The sequence below is a fragment of the Squalius cephalus genome, assembly GCF_949319135.1.
Source record: "Squalius cephalus genome assembly, chromosome: 9".
NCBI lineage: Eukaryota > Metazoa > Chordata > Actinopteri > Cypriniformes > Leuciscidae > Squalius > Squalius cephalus.
Genome location: NC_137130.1, coordinates 17712351 through 17729193, shown reverse-complemented (window position 1 = coordinate 17729193; position 16843 = coordinate 17712351). Strand labels below are relative to the sequence as shown.

General features: G+C 35.3%; 1 protein-coding gene across 4 annotated transcripts in view; it reads left to right on the top strand.

Moving 5' to 3' along the window:
* The window catches only part of LOC307164719 (uncharacterized protein), a 244794-nt gene that overhangs the window by 59178 nt on the left and 168773 nt on the right, over positions 1-16843 (top strand). Inside the window, exon 2 of one of the 4 annotated variants that reach the window (XM_079881779.1) lies at positions 2073-2203. The exons of the other annotated variants lie outside the window; for them this stretch is intronic. Coding sequence (XP_079737905.1) covers positions 2073-2203 — 131 coding nt within the window. The remainder of the gene's footprint in view (positions 1-2072; positions 2204-16843) is intronic. 4 annotated transcript variants of the gene reach the window in all.

Sequence of the window (16843 nt, the reverse complement as noted above, 5' to 3'; positions counted from 1 at the left end):
TGAATTGTTTGAGAGTGAAATCTATAACTGATATGACCGTCTGACTGTTTGCATTCCGACTCCAATGAACACTTCCAAACCATTCTCATAATGTTTCCACACACTTCTGTGGCGACTTTGTGTTTACAAGTGGTTCTGTTTGGACCAATACAGATGTAGTGTTTGATCAATAGCATGGTGTTTAAACACTTTTTGATTGTGATCAGGTGTTCGTGAAAAACAGACTCAAGTTATTGTTTAGGCTACTGTCTCAAATATTTGTATAGTAAAGTTAGTAATGTGATGGGCTGTACATCAGCAAAAAAAAGATCTTAAAGTTTGACGTGAGCCTCTTCAAAGTGACAAAGAGTGGGGAATTCACCAAGAATTTGCACACAGCGATAGCGTTGTTTATTTGCATGTGCTGTCTTGTTTTTTTTGATTAATCGACTCACTCAACGGAACTGCGCAAATCGGGTAATGACACAAACATGGCTAAACATTTAAAGCTGAAAGGAATTTAAACAGCATTTTTTAATCATCATCATTTGATAAATATCTGCTGTCATGATCAATAGAAATGTAAATAAACATCTATTTTTCTGTTAATTGTGATTTGTTAATTTTGTTTAAGGCTTTTATGTACTTTTTTTGTACATGTACTATGGTAATAACATAGCATACTTTTAGCAAGAGCTTTCAGACATGTTTTAAAACAATGAATAATGAGTCACATACTCAACCCACAAAATGCTTTTTGAATAAAGCAGTTTACCTAAAAAGGGTGTATTTGTGCTTAAAGAATCAATCACGGAGTGACACTACTTCAGTTTATTACAGTTTTTCACAATTGCTAAGAGACATTTCTTGAAAACTTTACCTGTTTTTTCACAACATTAAACCAAACCAAACCAAAAAAAAATAAAAATCTTCAAACTACATTCACAAAACCCCTGACTCTTCTTGCAAAATCAAACACGCCTAAAAACCATTTCACCTGTTCTGAAAATCATACAAAGCTTTCAGGTCATACACACATCAGTCAATGTATAAACACTACAGATCATTCATCAGACACTACATTAAAAATGGGAGAACACCGCATCCAGAACATGTTGTTACAGAACAGAATGTATATTGTATACAGTAAACAAAATCTGCAATTACATAAAAAGTATACTAATCGCAACTAAGTAAGGTGACTATATTACATATACTTTATGTACTGTGAGTATAGTATTGTATTGAATATTGTATATTGAATGTCTGCATATTCAGTACTTGCATACTGTAAAAATACAGTAGTCCAACTGCAAAAGCACAAAAGATCAAAGAAAAAAACTCTAAATGAAAAGTATGTTACAGTACACTCAAAAACATTGTGCAACTACAAAATCAAAGTCAATAAGAGATTAATTCTGCCTCAGCATCACGTCTTCATGTTGGGTCCAGCCTGAGGACAACACTCTCCACACCTTGCTCTTTCTCGTCCTCATCCTCTTCCTCCTCTTTTGCAACACAAGTGCATCACAGTGCAAAAGGTGTTTTAGTTAGTGAGAATGTGTTTAGAGTTTTGCAAAAAAGAGTGCATGAGATTTGCAAATGGTGTCTAACTACCTGAACTTTTTTTTTTAAGGTTTTGAAGAAAGAGTATTTATTTGACAAATGGGTTTAGGCCTTTGAGAATTTGGTTCAGAAATTGGAGTTTAGTGTTTTAGCAATTGTGAAAAAAAAAATGTAAGCACCTGGTTGATGATTTGCTGAAGATGGTTTGCAAAAGTTTCAGGAAATTCATACTAAACTTTTCTTCTAAAGTAGAAGAAAATTATAGTAGAATGAAACAAATCCAGTTTTGGTCACAAATTATAAAAGCAATTTAATTATTCATAGAAATAATGCTACTACCACCATAATGCTACTACAGTACTATTAAAAGTACTTGTGAAAAAGAATAGAGCAAGTTAATTAAAATGCTGCTAATGTCTTAAGTTTCATACACCATCTAAACTTTGACCTTGAAACAATTACTAATGAAGGTCTAATCCAGATCATTACCATACTAATGACCATAACCATCTCCTCACTTCTCTCAGACATGACATCATCTGGCATGATGGTGTCAGAAGCGTCTGTGGAAACGCAGTCCAGAAATGTTCCTCACGCCAAGCGTTTTCAGTCGTTCCGGTCGGTGAAGAATGTCAGATCATCAGAGAAAATTACCACGGTAATTAAACTGATGGATACTTATATTCCTGGAGTGACTTTCCACTCCCATTTAAATATCAACTCTTTTAATACAGCCTCTACGCAGAGCTGAAGAGCAGAAGGTTGGTGTTGCTTTTTATATGTGGTTTTTCATTGCCCTCTCACCCCGCTTCAAATGAGGTGGAGTTAAAATAGATGAATCCAGCGTTCTTTCATCAAGACGTGTTGATGAGTGTCTTTCAAGTGACTTAGGGTTGCTATTTGGAAGTCAGTATTGCAGTACATATATAAAATTGTGAAGCAAACACAAAAATACAGATTTTCCAGCCATATCAAAATATGTGCCTATGGAAAAATGTAGATATATATATATTTTGTAGATAATTTACATGGTGCATTACTTTTCAAGCCACTTTATTGTTCATTATCTGTTGATCTTAAAGCAGAATATTAATTAAAATATTAGTAACAATAATTCCTTTATTATTATTATTTATTATTATTTATGTAGGTGATTTTACAGTGACAATTAGATGAATGTACTTGGCAGATGTTTTTAAAAAAGTATTTTATCAGTTCATATAAGTTCATGCGTTCCTTAGCAATCTAACTCATGAATTTGCTTTGCTGTGGCATGAATTTTAAAGTGTTATCAGGTGCTGCTTTTATTCAATATTGCACACAGTAAAGAGAGAGCTGGAGCCATTTTTGGACTCAAGTGTCTCACTTTTAAGGGTGCACTTGTGAGAATTCATCTCACAGTCTAATTTAATTTAACAAGGAGCCCTGACGTGAAATTAAGAATATGGCTTGTGATTTTAACAGCTGTTCTACATAAGCACACCAAAAAAATAGTATTGCTCCTACTGTTAGTGTAGGCATTTTGTGTAAATAGTTTGTTGTTAATTATGTAATAAGGGCTACTGCATTACTAAGCCAAATCTAATGCTAATTCTGCATTCTAGTTGTAGATTTAAAGCATCACTGATGAAGTCAAGAGCTCTTGATTTTAGAGTACGCTCTCATGTTAATCTCTCATTAATGCTTGGAAATCCATCAGATCTTGACTTCGAAATGATTTGAATGGTTCCTTTGGTCCGCAGTCTTATACGGACATATTTGGGTGCAATTATTCCTTGGGGAGATCTGGAAGACATTATCTCACCACAGTGAAAACACCACTCTTCTCTCTTCTTCAGCTCACATTTTTAGCTGGAGAGCATTTAGACTACTTGTTCTCAGAACTGTCTCGCACTCAGTACTTTGTGCATGTTATATTTAGATTTTTTTTTCTATTTACAGTCTGATTTACATCCATAAATCAGTTTAACATGCCTGAAAAGTATGAATAGAGTGAGTACCCCTTTTTTCATGAAAAAAAAAGAAAAAATCTCATATTTATTCTGATGAATCTTAGATATGTTTGATAATGGTTATCTAGCATAACATTCATTAAAATAATGGATTTTTTGGCCTGTCCCACCTCAGGGGTCTTGACTTTCTCAAATTAAAATGTCATATTTTGACAAACTTTCTTTCTTTCTTTCTTTCTTTCTTTCTTTCTTTCTTTCTTTCTTTCTTTCTTTCTTTCTTTCTTTCTTTCTTTCTTTCTTTCTTTCTTTCTTTCTTTCTTTCTTTCTTTCTTTCTTTCTTTCTTTCTTTCTTTCTTTCTTTCTTTCTTTCTTTCTTTCTTTCTTTCAATGACCAATAATTTGTTTTACTGTTTGATTATCTATAATCTTATAAAACAGAATCTTATAAAAAAATTATTATATTATTGAATTATTATGTAAGGATTTTTAATAACTAGCATCTCATTCTTGGTAATAATTAGACATTGTTCACAGGTAAACACATAGGTATTATTACAGCGAGCTCTCGAGTGCTTGTGTTTTTGAAAATATACACTCTTAATGAACAGATATTTAAACCTCTTGACGATGAGTGTTTAAGGCTTGACTCCGACACGAGTCGAGAGCGTTTGAGTTACGGGCAGTGTGAGTGTGTGTGCACATTACATTAACTCATTTAGTGTGTCTAATGGGCTGATGCAGGGGTCTCGCACACGCCATTACACCCTGCACACCCAGTGTCACCACACACACACACACACACACACACACACACTCGCGGGGCATATGGTCAGTTTGACTGCGTGAGCTCATGCGATTGACTCAACTCTTCAGAGACCAACCGACAGAAGTCCTGTAATTGCCATAACTTCATTAGCTGCGATTAGAGCACAAACACTTACTCGGGCCGTGAAGACTAGAGAAACTGATCGTGATGTTTTTAACGGTGACTTCACAGGGCAGAGGACGTACAGACATCTGTTTCTTCTCAACATCAGGGACACCAGAGGAATATGGAAATAGTGATGAAGGCAGTACTGAGGGAGAACGAGCTCATTCTCCTAGCGCTCAGCTGGCTATTTTTTGTGTGTCTGAGCCCCTCAGTGGTCTGACAGGACCACACACACACGCACGCACGCACGCACGCACGCACGCGCATACACACACACACACTTACTTCTTGGCCAGTGTGTGGCCAAGAAGAGCCACACACTGGCTCTTCTTGGTCCCAAAGACTCGTTTTAAAGGAAGACTCATGTAGAAATCTTATAAAGTACTTTTAAATTGACCATCTACACATCTGAGCCAGCATACAAAGATGTAGGGTTGATGTCTATAATTATTTGTGGGAATAAATTCTGTGTGTGTACTGAATTTATTTATTTGTGAGAATTTATCATTTTACTTTCAATGTGTTCTGAATATAGGAGTCACACTCATAAAGGTCGGCATGATAACTGTAACAACAACAACATTATGGCATCTTGTGGCTGTCAACAAGTAACATGCAAAGTTTAACCTGGCTTTTGGCTTTTGCTTTTTTTCGTCAAAGTAATGTTTAGTGATGTATTATCATCTGGCTGTCGACAGGAAATTTGGGACTAGTTTTCCCTGATGAGAGCAGGTAAATTTGCATTCCACAGATGAAATTAATTAGTGATTTAAATTCCTACCAAATCAAACGCATTTGTATTTGTCTCACACATCCTCTGAAAAAAAGAAAAAAAATATGGAACAAATCTACTGTTTTTCAGCTAATTTAGGAGTCCTCTGAGAAAAACCAGTCCTGTCTGGAGAGGAATATTGTTTTTAATTATTTTATTACTAATTTCTGATTTTGCCAACTTTTTGCCTCAAATACATTTTTTTGGGGAGTCTGATATCTGCAGTAGTAACATCAGATATTAATTAATTAATTTCCTTAAAGGTGTAGTTCAACTAAAAATTTGCTAAAAAACACAGAATATATTTTGATACAGGTTTGAGGTATAGCCTACAGGTTGCAAGTCATACAGGTTTGAAAAGACATGGTGCATGAGCAAATAACGACACATTATTATTGTTGTGTATTTTAATGGTTTTTATTATCCAGACACCCGTATTTAGCAGCAGTGTGTGTACAAGGTCTCCAGCCACTGTATCTCATACATGCACTACCACATATGACATTCAATCGCAAAACTTCACACATAGCATCAATGGTTACTCAACGTAACCTCGGTTCCCTGAGATAACGGGAACGAGCATTGCATAGCTTGCCGCGCTACTGCGCTGCCTAAAGTGAGCTGTGCTAAACCGCTCCTCAGTCGAAAGATCTGACAGGTGAGCATGTTTTGGCGGGCTGAAATGCCATTTGTCTGTGTAATTCACAGACGTGAACCAATCAGGCTTCAGAATTCGGAGAAAACAGGAGTTTTAGATAACTGATGCAATGCGAGTGAACTGTATCGAAAGGGAATCGAACGTTTCCATCGGGACGTTCACGTTATAAAAAAGTACTCACGGCTGTTTGCTCTGTGATGTTATGGAGGCTTTCAGGAGCTATTAAGTCAAAACAGGAACTTAAAAGCTGAATCGGCCACAAAGGGTAAATGAAAAAGGGAAATTTCCACACAAAACCTAATCGCTCATAAAAAGCGGAACATTGCGAGAAAATTGCTGCTATTACCGAGCCACTGCCGAGTCAAATCCACATTATATCTGCAGGATTTTTTTTATACCAATGGCACAGCTTTCTCTCTCTCTCTGGCTGTTTGGAATGGCATACTTCTATAATTCTAGTTTTGCAGTATGTATATGCATATGTTCTGTATGCATGGAATACCAATATAGAATCACTGTGTGAAGTATACTACCAGAGCACACTATGCTGGATACTGTATCCTACAATTCAATGTGTTAAACTTCCATTCCATTCCAAGTGTGAGGAATGTATACCACACATTAACTACGATTTTGAACTAGATTTTTTTCTTCACTCTTGATGACCTAATTTATTACAGAGACAGTTGCTAAATTCTACACACTGAACATTCAACATAGTATGTGTCATGTGACAACTATTCAGTATGCTAGTATTTAATCTTGAACATTGCTCTATCCATTCATCCATCTGAGAGCTATGCTAAGATGGCTTGTAAACATTTTAGCCCATTGTAACTTTTTAAATATATCTTTAACTTTATATCAGCACAAGTTCGTCCACAACCATTTTTATGGAAACCCTTCTGAGGTAGATGGTGTAAAATCAGTGTTTAATTAGCACAATGGCTTTTACACTTTTTTTTATAACAGGTACAGCTGGCACATTTTTTTCTGGAATAACATGAGAAATAAGTGAAGAGAGTGAAGAGAGAAGTGAGAGAATGAAGGTGTGAGATTTGGCCCGTGTTCTCACAGCTGTTTTTGAAGTTTTTTTTTTTTTTTTTTTCTGTTCACAACAGAGTTTGATCATGATGAATATATGCAGTGCAAGAGAGAGTATAAATGGAGAAATGAAGATGTACACTAGAGAGCTAAAATATAGAGAAGTGATAATTAGAGAATGAAGTTCATTAGAGAGGAAATGTGATCTGTGCTATGGTCAGATGTGTGAAAATGTGCGATCTGTGCTGTGGTCATCCCACCTTGACATGCAAATGTAACTTATTTGACACAGACCACAGACATTTAATATTTAGCAGTATTCTTGATTTTGACTGCACTGACACTATTGGATGAGGACTGAATCGACTTGGATGATGATGCACTGTTTTATATAGAGCTGCTATATAGCTGAATTGAACTCATTTCATAATTGATGAACTTCTAAAGAGTTATTATTCTGAACTGAATCAACACCGAACTGACTTCAGCTGAATTATGAATGTTTACTATTGTCTTCTTTTAGAGCTTCTTTACAGCAGATTTTAATTCTGTTTACATCATTGATCATTATTTTCTCCTGTTTATCACTGTAAAGCTGCTTTAAAACTCTGTATTGTATAAACTATATATATATATATATATATATATATAAATAAAGGCGACTTGAGATCTAAATAAGTACATTTACATTTCTGTTTTTATATAAATGTAATTTTCATTTTTATACTTTAAATATTATGTATTGTTTAATGCTTTTCTGTCATCTGTCAATTTTTTTATATATATATATATATATATATATATATATATATATATATATATATATATATATATATATATATATATATATATATATATATATATATATATATATATTAGGGCTGTCAAAAGATTAATCGCGATTAATCGCATCCAAAATAAAAGTTTGTTTTTAATAATATGTGTGTGTACTGTGTATAATTAAATTTGTATATATAAATACACACACATGCATGTATATATTTAAGAAAAATTTGTTATTTATATATATATAAAAAAATTATATTTATATATAATATAAACTATATAAATATATATACAGTATATGTATGCAAATATTTCTTACATATATACATGCATGTGTGTGTATTTATATATACAAAATAATTATACACAGTACACACACATATATTATGTAAACACAAACTTTTATTTTGGATGCGATTAATCGCGATTAATCTTTTGACAGCCCTAATATATATATATATATATATATATGTATGTGTATGTGTGTGTGTGTGTGTGTGTGTGTATGTATATGTATATGTGTGTATATATATATAATATATAATTATTAATTGTTTTACCAATCACTATCACTTTTTCGATCAACTGCAAATGGGTGCGGATGGTAGAGGCTTTTGCTTTGTCTGGAATCCGCTGTTTTACATTTACTGTTTTATATAGGACACTTTTTCCCCACACAGCTATCAGTCAAAACAAAGCCCTTAAAATATAATGACGAAGGTGCACCTTGGTGACATTTGTTCTCAAACTATACACGCACTTACAGTGCTTGTGGTAAATTTTTAGGATTTTTTGGGACAAGGCATGGGAAAGGGAGAAACAGATAGAGACAGCATTCCTGCTAAACGATAAGCAAAAGTGAGAGGTCATTCATTTAACAGAGCACAGTGTGTGTGTGTGAGAGAGATGCATACTGATATCTAAAGCTATGACTCAACCTAGAAAGCATCAGATCAGATCACACAGACACACACACTGAGACAGAGAGAGATCAATGCGGCTTGTTATCGCAGCTGCTTTTCCTTTATTTATCCTCTTTTGACAGAAAGAGGGAAAAGATGGCTTGAAAGAATGCGAGAGCGAGAGAGAATGAGGCATCTGAGGACGTGTCTGAATACAGGAAGTTATTTTAGAAGATCTGGGCGGTGGAGGAGCGCTTGTCTCTATCTCAACACTGGTAAAGTGAGTGACGTCATCCTCTCTCTTGACAACTTAGATACAGCTGAGATCATTTGCCCATCACCATCAGCACTGTTATTTAAATCACTAGCCCATGATCATTGTGGTTGAGCTTGTCGTTTTAAACAGTTTGCCAGAATTTTGACTTTTGACTTTAAAATCTCTTCCAGATTGAAGTTCTTGTTCAAGTATGCTTTTTATTTGAAAGGCTTATATAATTATTACATTAAATATTATAAAATAATGATTGACTTATTGGTATTAACCAGAATTTCACTAATTGTGCCAGTCCTGCACCTTGTAAAAATGGCTGGTCTTTTCAAGTTTTATGCTCAGTGTGCTTCTATGAATGATTGTGGGTGGTCCTGGTGTGTTGAGTCTGAGACTATTAACACGTGTTCTTATAATTGGTGATATTTTATCATTTTGAAACAGCAATACTCCAGTCTCTAATTAGGAAAACCAGTGCAGTGCAGATCACCATGTTGTTTTATTTTTAAACCAGTTGTCCTTGGCAGCCAATTACAGAGCCCTGAATAGAGTTTATTTGACACACACACACACACACACACACACACACACACACACACACACACACACACACACACACACACACACACACACACACACACACACACACACACACAGAGAGAAATCTTATAATGTGGCCTGAAATCTAATTTCTTCCTCTGAAGTGACCCGTGAAATAGTGTGAGCTCTTTGCTCCCTTGCTCTATGTAAAATCATCAGATTGCCTATTTCAGAATCCAATATGAACCCTCTCCTGTGCTCTTTAAACACACATACACACACTTACAGTAATGGGTATTATGGGCCCCTCCTGACCTGTTAGATTACAGAGGAGAGGGAAAAACAGATACAAAATGAAAGACCAAAAAACAACTCAAATACTGAGGGGACGAGAGGATAGTGGAGAAAGACAGAGCACAAAATAAGATTGAGGAAGTTAGTTACAGACAGAACAAGCAAAGAAAACAAAGGATTTGTTGAACAAGCAAGAACTGATCTGAGCAGATCAGATAATGGGAGCATAAAGCTCATGATAAAGATGATTGGGGAACATTTTACAATAAGATATTGCTCATTGTTAGTTCATGTTAGTTAATAAAAATGCAGTAATTCATTGTTAGTTCATGTTAGTTCACAGTGCATTAACTAATGTTAACAATACAACTTTTGATTTTAATAATGTATTAGAAAATGTTGAAATTAACATTAACAAAGACTAATAAATGCTGTAAAGTACTGTATTGTTCATTCTTAGGTCATGTTAACTAATGACTCCATACAGTATGTCAAGGATTACTATAATTTATTAACTACACTACACACACACACACACACACACACACACACACACACACACACAAACCTATACAATATATACTAATGGTTTGGAAATGAGAACAAAAGAAACCATATTTTGCCACATAAAATATAATCATGGCTTAAATACATTAATCACATCATATTATAAGGTTCTTTTTGTACTAATAGACTTTAGTCAAGGTAATGGCATATGTAATTTTTTGACAGGAATGCAAATGAGGCTGTGAGGGATAGTGCAGTGAGTTCAATGGATTGTACTGTGGTTTAACAATATACTGAAACTCAATAAAACAGTTTTGAAAGTTGTGAGTTGCGAAAATTACATGGTCCAGGTCTTACCCTCACAGCTTCGTTTTCATCCGTGTTAAATTCAATATCCCATAACCTGACTAAGGTCTGTGGAATCAGATGAGAATCCTATATCTAGTTGGACATTAGTTGAATTATTGGTGGTATATTTGGTTTTGGACATATAATTAAGGTAAATCAGTGCTGTTATTTATTTATTTATTTATTTATTTATTTAAACAGTTGATTTTGTAACCAGGCTGTGTAAACGAACAGATATGGTCTGTATAAGGAAAGTTGAATGGACACTTGAAGATTTCTGCTCTCTCAACTGCTACACATGTTGACCCCCTTACATTATATCTTGAGAATGAACAGGTTGAGGTGATATCATGTAATATCACACGCATGAGTTAGGATGGAACTGTGTGTTTTGACATAACCTTTCAGACTCTGTCTTCACCTTAGCTATGCTTGATTTAACAAACAGACACTTTGAGTTATTTTGAAGGTAAACACACAGCTATGCTATACATCATTTTAAAATAGTCTCTGTTAGCAATAGCATAGCTTTCCAGTACGAGCTAGTTTTTCCAAAAAGTAGCAGTGCGACGTGACCAATCGTTATATTGCTGGAATGTTTCGCCGCATTGTGAAATGCGCACAGCTTTAAAGTTAAATAAAACATACTCTTCGAAAGCACGCTCATCTGACATTGAAAAGTCCAACTAGTCAATTTGTTTGTTTCGACAGTTCACACAGTTTTCTGTGATGGGTAGGTTTAAGGGTAGGGTTAGTGTAAGGGGATAGAATATATAGCTTGTATAGTATAAAAATCGTTGTCTATGGAATGTCCTCATAAAACATGAAAACACAATGTGTGTGTATGGCTATGACTCTTTTATAAATAAATGATAAATAATTTGAATATTACCAAACCAGCTATTTATAATTTAAACTAACTAATTCAAAAATAATACACAAGAAGCTATTGTAGTAGCAACTATATATAAGTAGGTGAAATCTTTTAAACTAGGTTTGCTTTTAAGGTGGCTTCAATATTTAAATCCACTCTAAAAACACAAATGAATGGCTTTTGTTGACCATGTCAAAACGTGGAAAAATAAGCCTCATAATAGAGCTGTTCTTATTTAAGAATTCTGCATTTGTTTTTGTCACTCCACAGGGAAAAGCCTCCCATTTTCATTGCAGTCGATGAATCCAATCTCTAATTTAACCTTCCCCCGTGTGTCTTCCCTCATTCTATTAGAGACCAATGTAAATCACAGCGCTTCTCTGCTGCTCGTTATCCATAGAGACATCTCTAAATGGATGCTGAGCGCTTGTAACTGTACAGCAGGTGACAGAGGCTTGACAACAGAGAGCGCTTGTGACCCCAAAAGCCCTGAGCCGGTCAAAGAGAATCAGAGGCAATAAAAGTGGGCAGGAATAATCCAAAATAAATGAATTCATTAATTAGAAATGAGTGATAATTAATGGTTGTGCTTAATGAGCTTCAGAGAGAAGTGGTGACCTAAGGGTCAGATCAGAAAAAAATTATTGGGGAAAAAAAAAATGGAGAGCAGACGGATAATGGATGACAGAACAAGCATAAAATTGTCAAGTGCTTTAATTAAAAAAGAAGAGCAATTGTTTGTCATTCTGATAGTTACACTAATGTCAAATCAAATTTAATCTTTATAATCAACCTCTGCTTCTCAAGCTTTTAAAATATGCAGTTTTCTATCACTCCTCTGGGAAGAGTTTTACATATACAGTTTTTTAACCTAAATCATGTTGCAAATGTAGCTGAATATGGATTTATAGATGCTTTGTCATTTTTTGGATGTTAAAGTACTTTCTTCTGTCTCTGGTTGATGTACAAGCCATATATTGCACTTTTAAAAGCATTGCTTTGTTTTGAGAAGTCTGATATGTCATCTGTCTCAACCAATAGCGTATTTGATGGGGCCGAACAGTCAGGCAGAAGGGGCAGTAGGGAAACAGTTTAATTGTTATTAGTCAGTTTGTTGCTAATGATATGAATTAGTTTTCCTATTCACAATTAAAACAGTTTTAATAGCTACAGGAATGTACCACCATTCAAAAGAATGGGGTCATTAGGATTTTTTTTCTATTCTATTCAGCAAGGATGCATTCAATTGATTAAAAAGTGACAGTAAAGGCATTCATAAGAATCCTTAAAAATGTATCACGGTTTTCACAAAAACATTTCGACATTGATAATAAAAGAAATGTTTCTTGAGCACCAAATCAGCATATTAGAATTATTTCTGAAGGATCAAGTGACACTGAAGACTGGAGTAATGATGCTGAAAATTTAGATTTGCCATGAAAGGAATAAATTCAATTTCAAAATGTATTATAATCTTTCACAATATTAAAATTGTAACACTTTGTAAAGGTTTATTAGTTCTTTTTCTGTATTTTTGATCAAATAAATGCGGCCTTGTGAACATAAGAGACTTCTTATGGACCCCAAACTTTTGAATGGTAGTGTACGTTTGGAAATGGCACATGCAAAGTGGGGTTTTAGAATCAGCATAAATCATTTTGTGATGACTTTGCATTTATAAGGGACAAGACAAACTATGAAAACATGTTATTCCGAATAATTAAAATGTATTGAAGTTTTGGAGGGCACTGCATGTCTTATGTGTTCTCTGTACAGTATTCAACTCTAGAGTACTTTTTACTGGACAGCGAACAGCTGTTTTCTGACTATTTAAAAAAGTTGAATGTCTTGGACTGTGCTTCACTGTACTGAGCATTGGAATAATATGTTATCTGTCTCTTACACGCATTTCTCAAGGATGTTTAGTCAACACTTTCAGCCCAGCCAGGAGCCCGTCAATATCAGCTGAATATTCCCGCTCCCTCCAGATTTCAGCAGCACTCATGCTGTAGGACTGAAATTGACAGTCCATGTTTTTATTTTTCTGCTTCAATGCTCTAAGGAGAAAGCAACAATGGCCATCGATGCAATCCAAAAATTAAATGCCCATTAGATTTTTACTGGTACATTCAAATCAGTAATAAAAAACTATTGCATTACACTATACTGTCATAGCAAAGCTGAATTTACAGCATCATTACTCCAGTCTTCAGTGTTACATGATCTTTCAGAAATCATTCTAATATGCTGATTTGCTGCTCCGGAAACATTTTCTTATTATTATCAATGTTGAAAACAGCTGTGCTGCTTCATATTTTTTATGAAAATCATGATATAGTTTCTTCAGGATTCTTTAATGAAAAAAGAGCATTATTTATTTGATATAAAAATCTTTGGTAACGCTTTAGTTTAGGGTCCAATTCTCACTATGAACTAGTATATTGCTATAACAATATCCATATTACTAGGATATTGGCTGTTTATTAGTTCTTAAAGCACATATTAATGCCTTATTCTGCATGACCATATTCTACAACCCTTAATCCTACCCAATACCTAAACGTAACACCTTACTATTAACAAGCAGTAATTAGGAGTTTATTGGGACAAAGGTCATAGTTAATAGTTAGTTAATTGTGAGAATTGGACCCTAAATAAAAAAAATATAAAAGAAGGGAGAATTTGGAATTAGAAAGCAGAATATTCTCTATTATTCCACATCTAAAATCCCATCCCATACATGACTATATTCTTGATGTGTGTTCACATTCTTTGTTCTCTCCGTCTCTCTCTGTCTCGTCTCCCTCTCTTGTCTCTCTGTGTGTTCTCCATGCCTCTCCCTTGGATCCTTTTGGCTTTGTCATGTACAGAGTTCGCAATTAAGACTCCTCCACCTCGCTAGGAGTGCAGTTTCCTCTCAATCTGTGTCTCGCCCCCTCTTTCCCAGCTGTTCTTCTGCCCATCTCTCTCTTTCTCTCTCTCTAAAGTCCTGAGCTGAGATTTCTCTGAATGAGACAGTGGATCTGAGATCTGTCAGATGAAAGCATGATGTGAAGCTTCTTCTGAAGGCCTCTTGCTTTTGAGGGTTGACGGGTCTGTGTGTGTTTGTAAAGGTTTGTGTGCCGATGAATGTGTCTGTATGTCAGAGTGTGTCCAGAGTAACATGTTATTTCTTAGAGTTTGCTTTTAATGGAGATCTCAGTTATGTGTCATTTGAGCATCAGATGTACAGTTAAGTACAAAAACAATTGAAACCGTATAGAGCTGTAAAAACAAATGTGGATAGTATCTCAGCAAATCTGAGCACAGTTTGAGATGAGTTGAAATCTCTTCTGAGTGGATTATGTTAGATTATGGATTGGGATGTGCTGATATTGAATATCTGAAATTATTTTTATGGCAGAAAAAATAAGAGTAAAATTCTATACTATATTATCTAAATAAAAACTAAAATCAGACATTTCAAATGTTACAAGTACATTTTGTAACATTTTGCAACAATTTAATGTTTGTATGCTATAATTTGTAAGGAATAATGTACGATAGGAAGTTGGATTATTGAAAAATAATACACACTCGACATTTTTGCAAACTTAAAATATATAAATAAAGCTAATTCTATATTAATACAATCTATATTATTATAAATATAATATTAAAATAACACTGTTATGTATATCTTATTCTGTGGAGAAACACTGAAAAAGCAGGAACTAAAGCAACAAATCTCCATTTAATCACCATGTAATCTCGCAGCTTGGAGAAACAATTGAGATGTTAAAGAGATCTTTCCTAAAGGTCGATCTAAAGTCCACGGCTTATGCTTTTCTGAAAAAGGATGTTTATGTGAGATTTTTCAGATAAACATGTGAGACCTGATGCTTTGGAGAAAATGATGGCATTTGTTAAGCTCTGTGTCAGAATGAATCTATTTAATTGTGTGACCAGTTAATACATTTACATTCACGCACCTTATGCAGTTCAGGTGTGTGTGTGTGTGTGTGTGAACCTGGGTGATGTAGAATTAACTGTAGTCGTATACTCGGCGTGTGGCCTTGACCCTTTAACACTCACGTTTGTACTGAGAAATCCACTATTGATCCTCCCGTGAGCCCTTACCAGCGATCAATGGATGCTGACTGTGTATGTATGTGTGTCTCCACTGGCTAAAGTTGGTTTATCCAGGGAATTGAGTGTCTAATCACTGTTCCTGCACTATATGATGGAATCAGAGAGAGAGAGACGCTTGCCAAGAGTGTTGAGTTATTAATAAAGCCGTCTGTCCCCGTGGAGATGAGACAGCGATGTCATAATGGGTTGTGGTGAGGCAGAGGGCGGCAGTCACAGATGGTCTCGTGGATCATTACGGGCTCTGTGGCGTTCTTCCGAAGGTCGAGTCGCCGTAGCAACGCGGCATTTAATCGCTCTCTTACGTGTTTTGCTACTCTTTAATGCATGCATATGCGTGTTTGTGCACGTCAGTGTTAAATAGATGGGAAAGACAGATGGGGAATTGATGCTGAGGTGGTGCGTGTGTTTAGAAAAAAATTACACAAAAAAGCATCCGAGGCAGGTGTTGAGGGGAGGCGGCTTTGAGGTGCTGAGACAAGGTAAAACAAAACACTGTAGAGTAAGTGTACGCACACACACACACACACACACACACACACACTCACACTTTGTGATGTTCCTGTGGAGAGGTGCCATGCGTTTTCATTTTTTGGCTTGAGCCAATTGCAACCCTGAGCTCTTGTCAACGGTGGTATTTGAAAGTGCTGACATGTACGTTTGAAAGCGCTAGACACTTTATTGTGATGATGTAATGATGGTTATTCTCTGAAAACAGCAGATACCACACATGCACTGCAGTCGTTTATCAGGGAACTGCACAGCTGAAGGTCAAGCATGTTTCCGCCACACATATTCAAAGCTTCAGAGTTCAGACCCTTATCTGAATGTTAAAGACCTCATGGAGCCACTGGTGGGAGTTTTGATCAATGTCTGTTCGCTTTGAGGTCGTCTAAATGGTGATGTACTCCAAAAGAAACTTTTAGTGAATAACATTAGCAATTAGCAAACCATGTTTCATGGCCAGGGTGGAATGCGAACTGAAGTCAATTGACCACAACAGTGATTCTGTGGGCAGGTTTGGATTTAGAATATATTTTTCCCGATCAATTTTCCCCATAGTCCAAAAGCACAAGCCTTGAACTAAACCAGCCAGCTTTAAGATGAGTGACAACATTTGATTTTAAACAAGACAAATATGAAAATGATAGCTGTTTGAGAGACTTAGTTTGAGTTTAACTGTTATTCAAAATGCTTTTTAGGAGCAAGTGGTAACTTTTGAGCTGTTTTTTTATTTATTATTATACATACACTACTAAAGTGTGGGGTCGGTCAGTATCAAATCAGCATATTA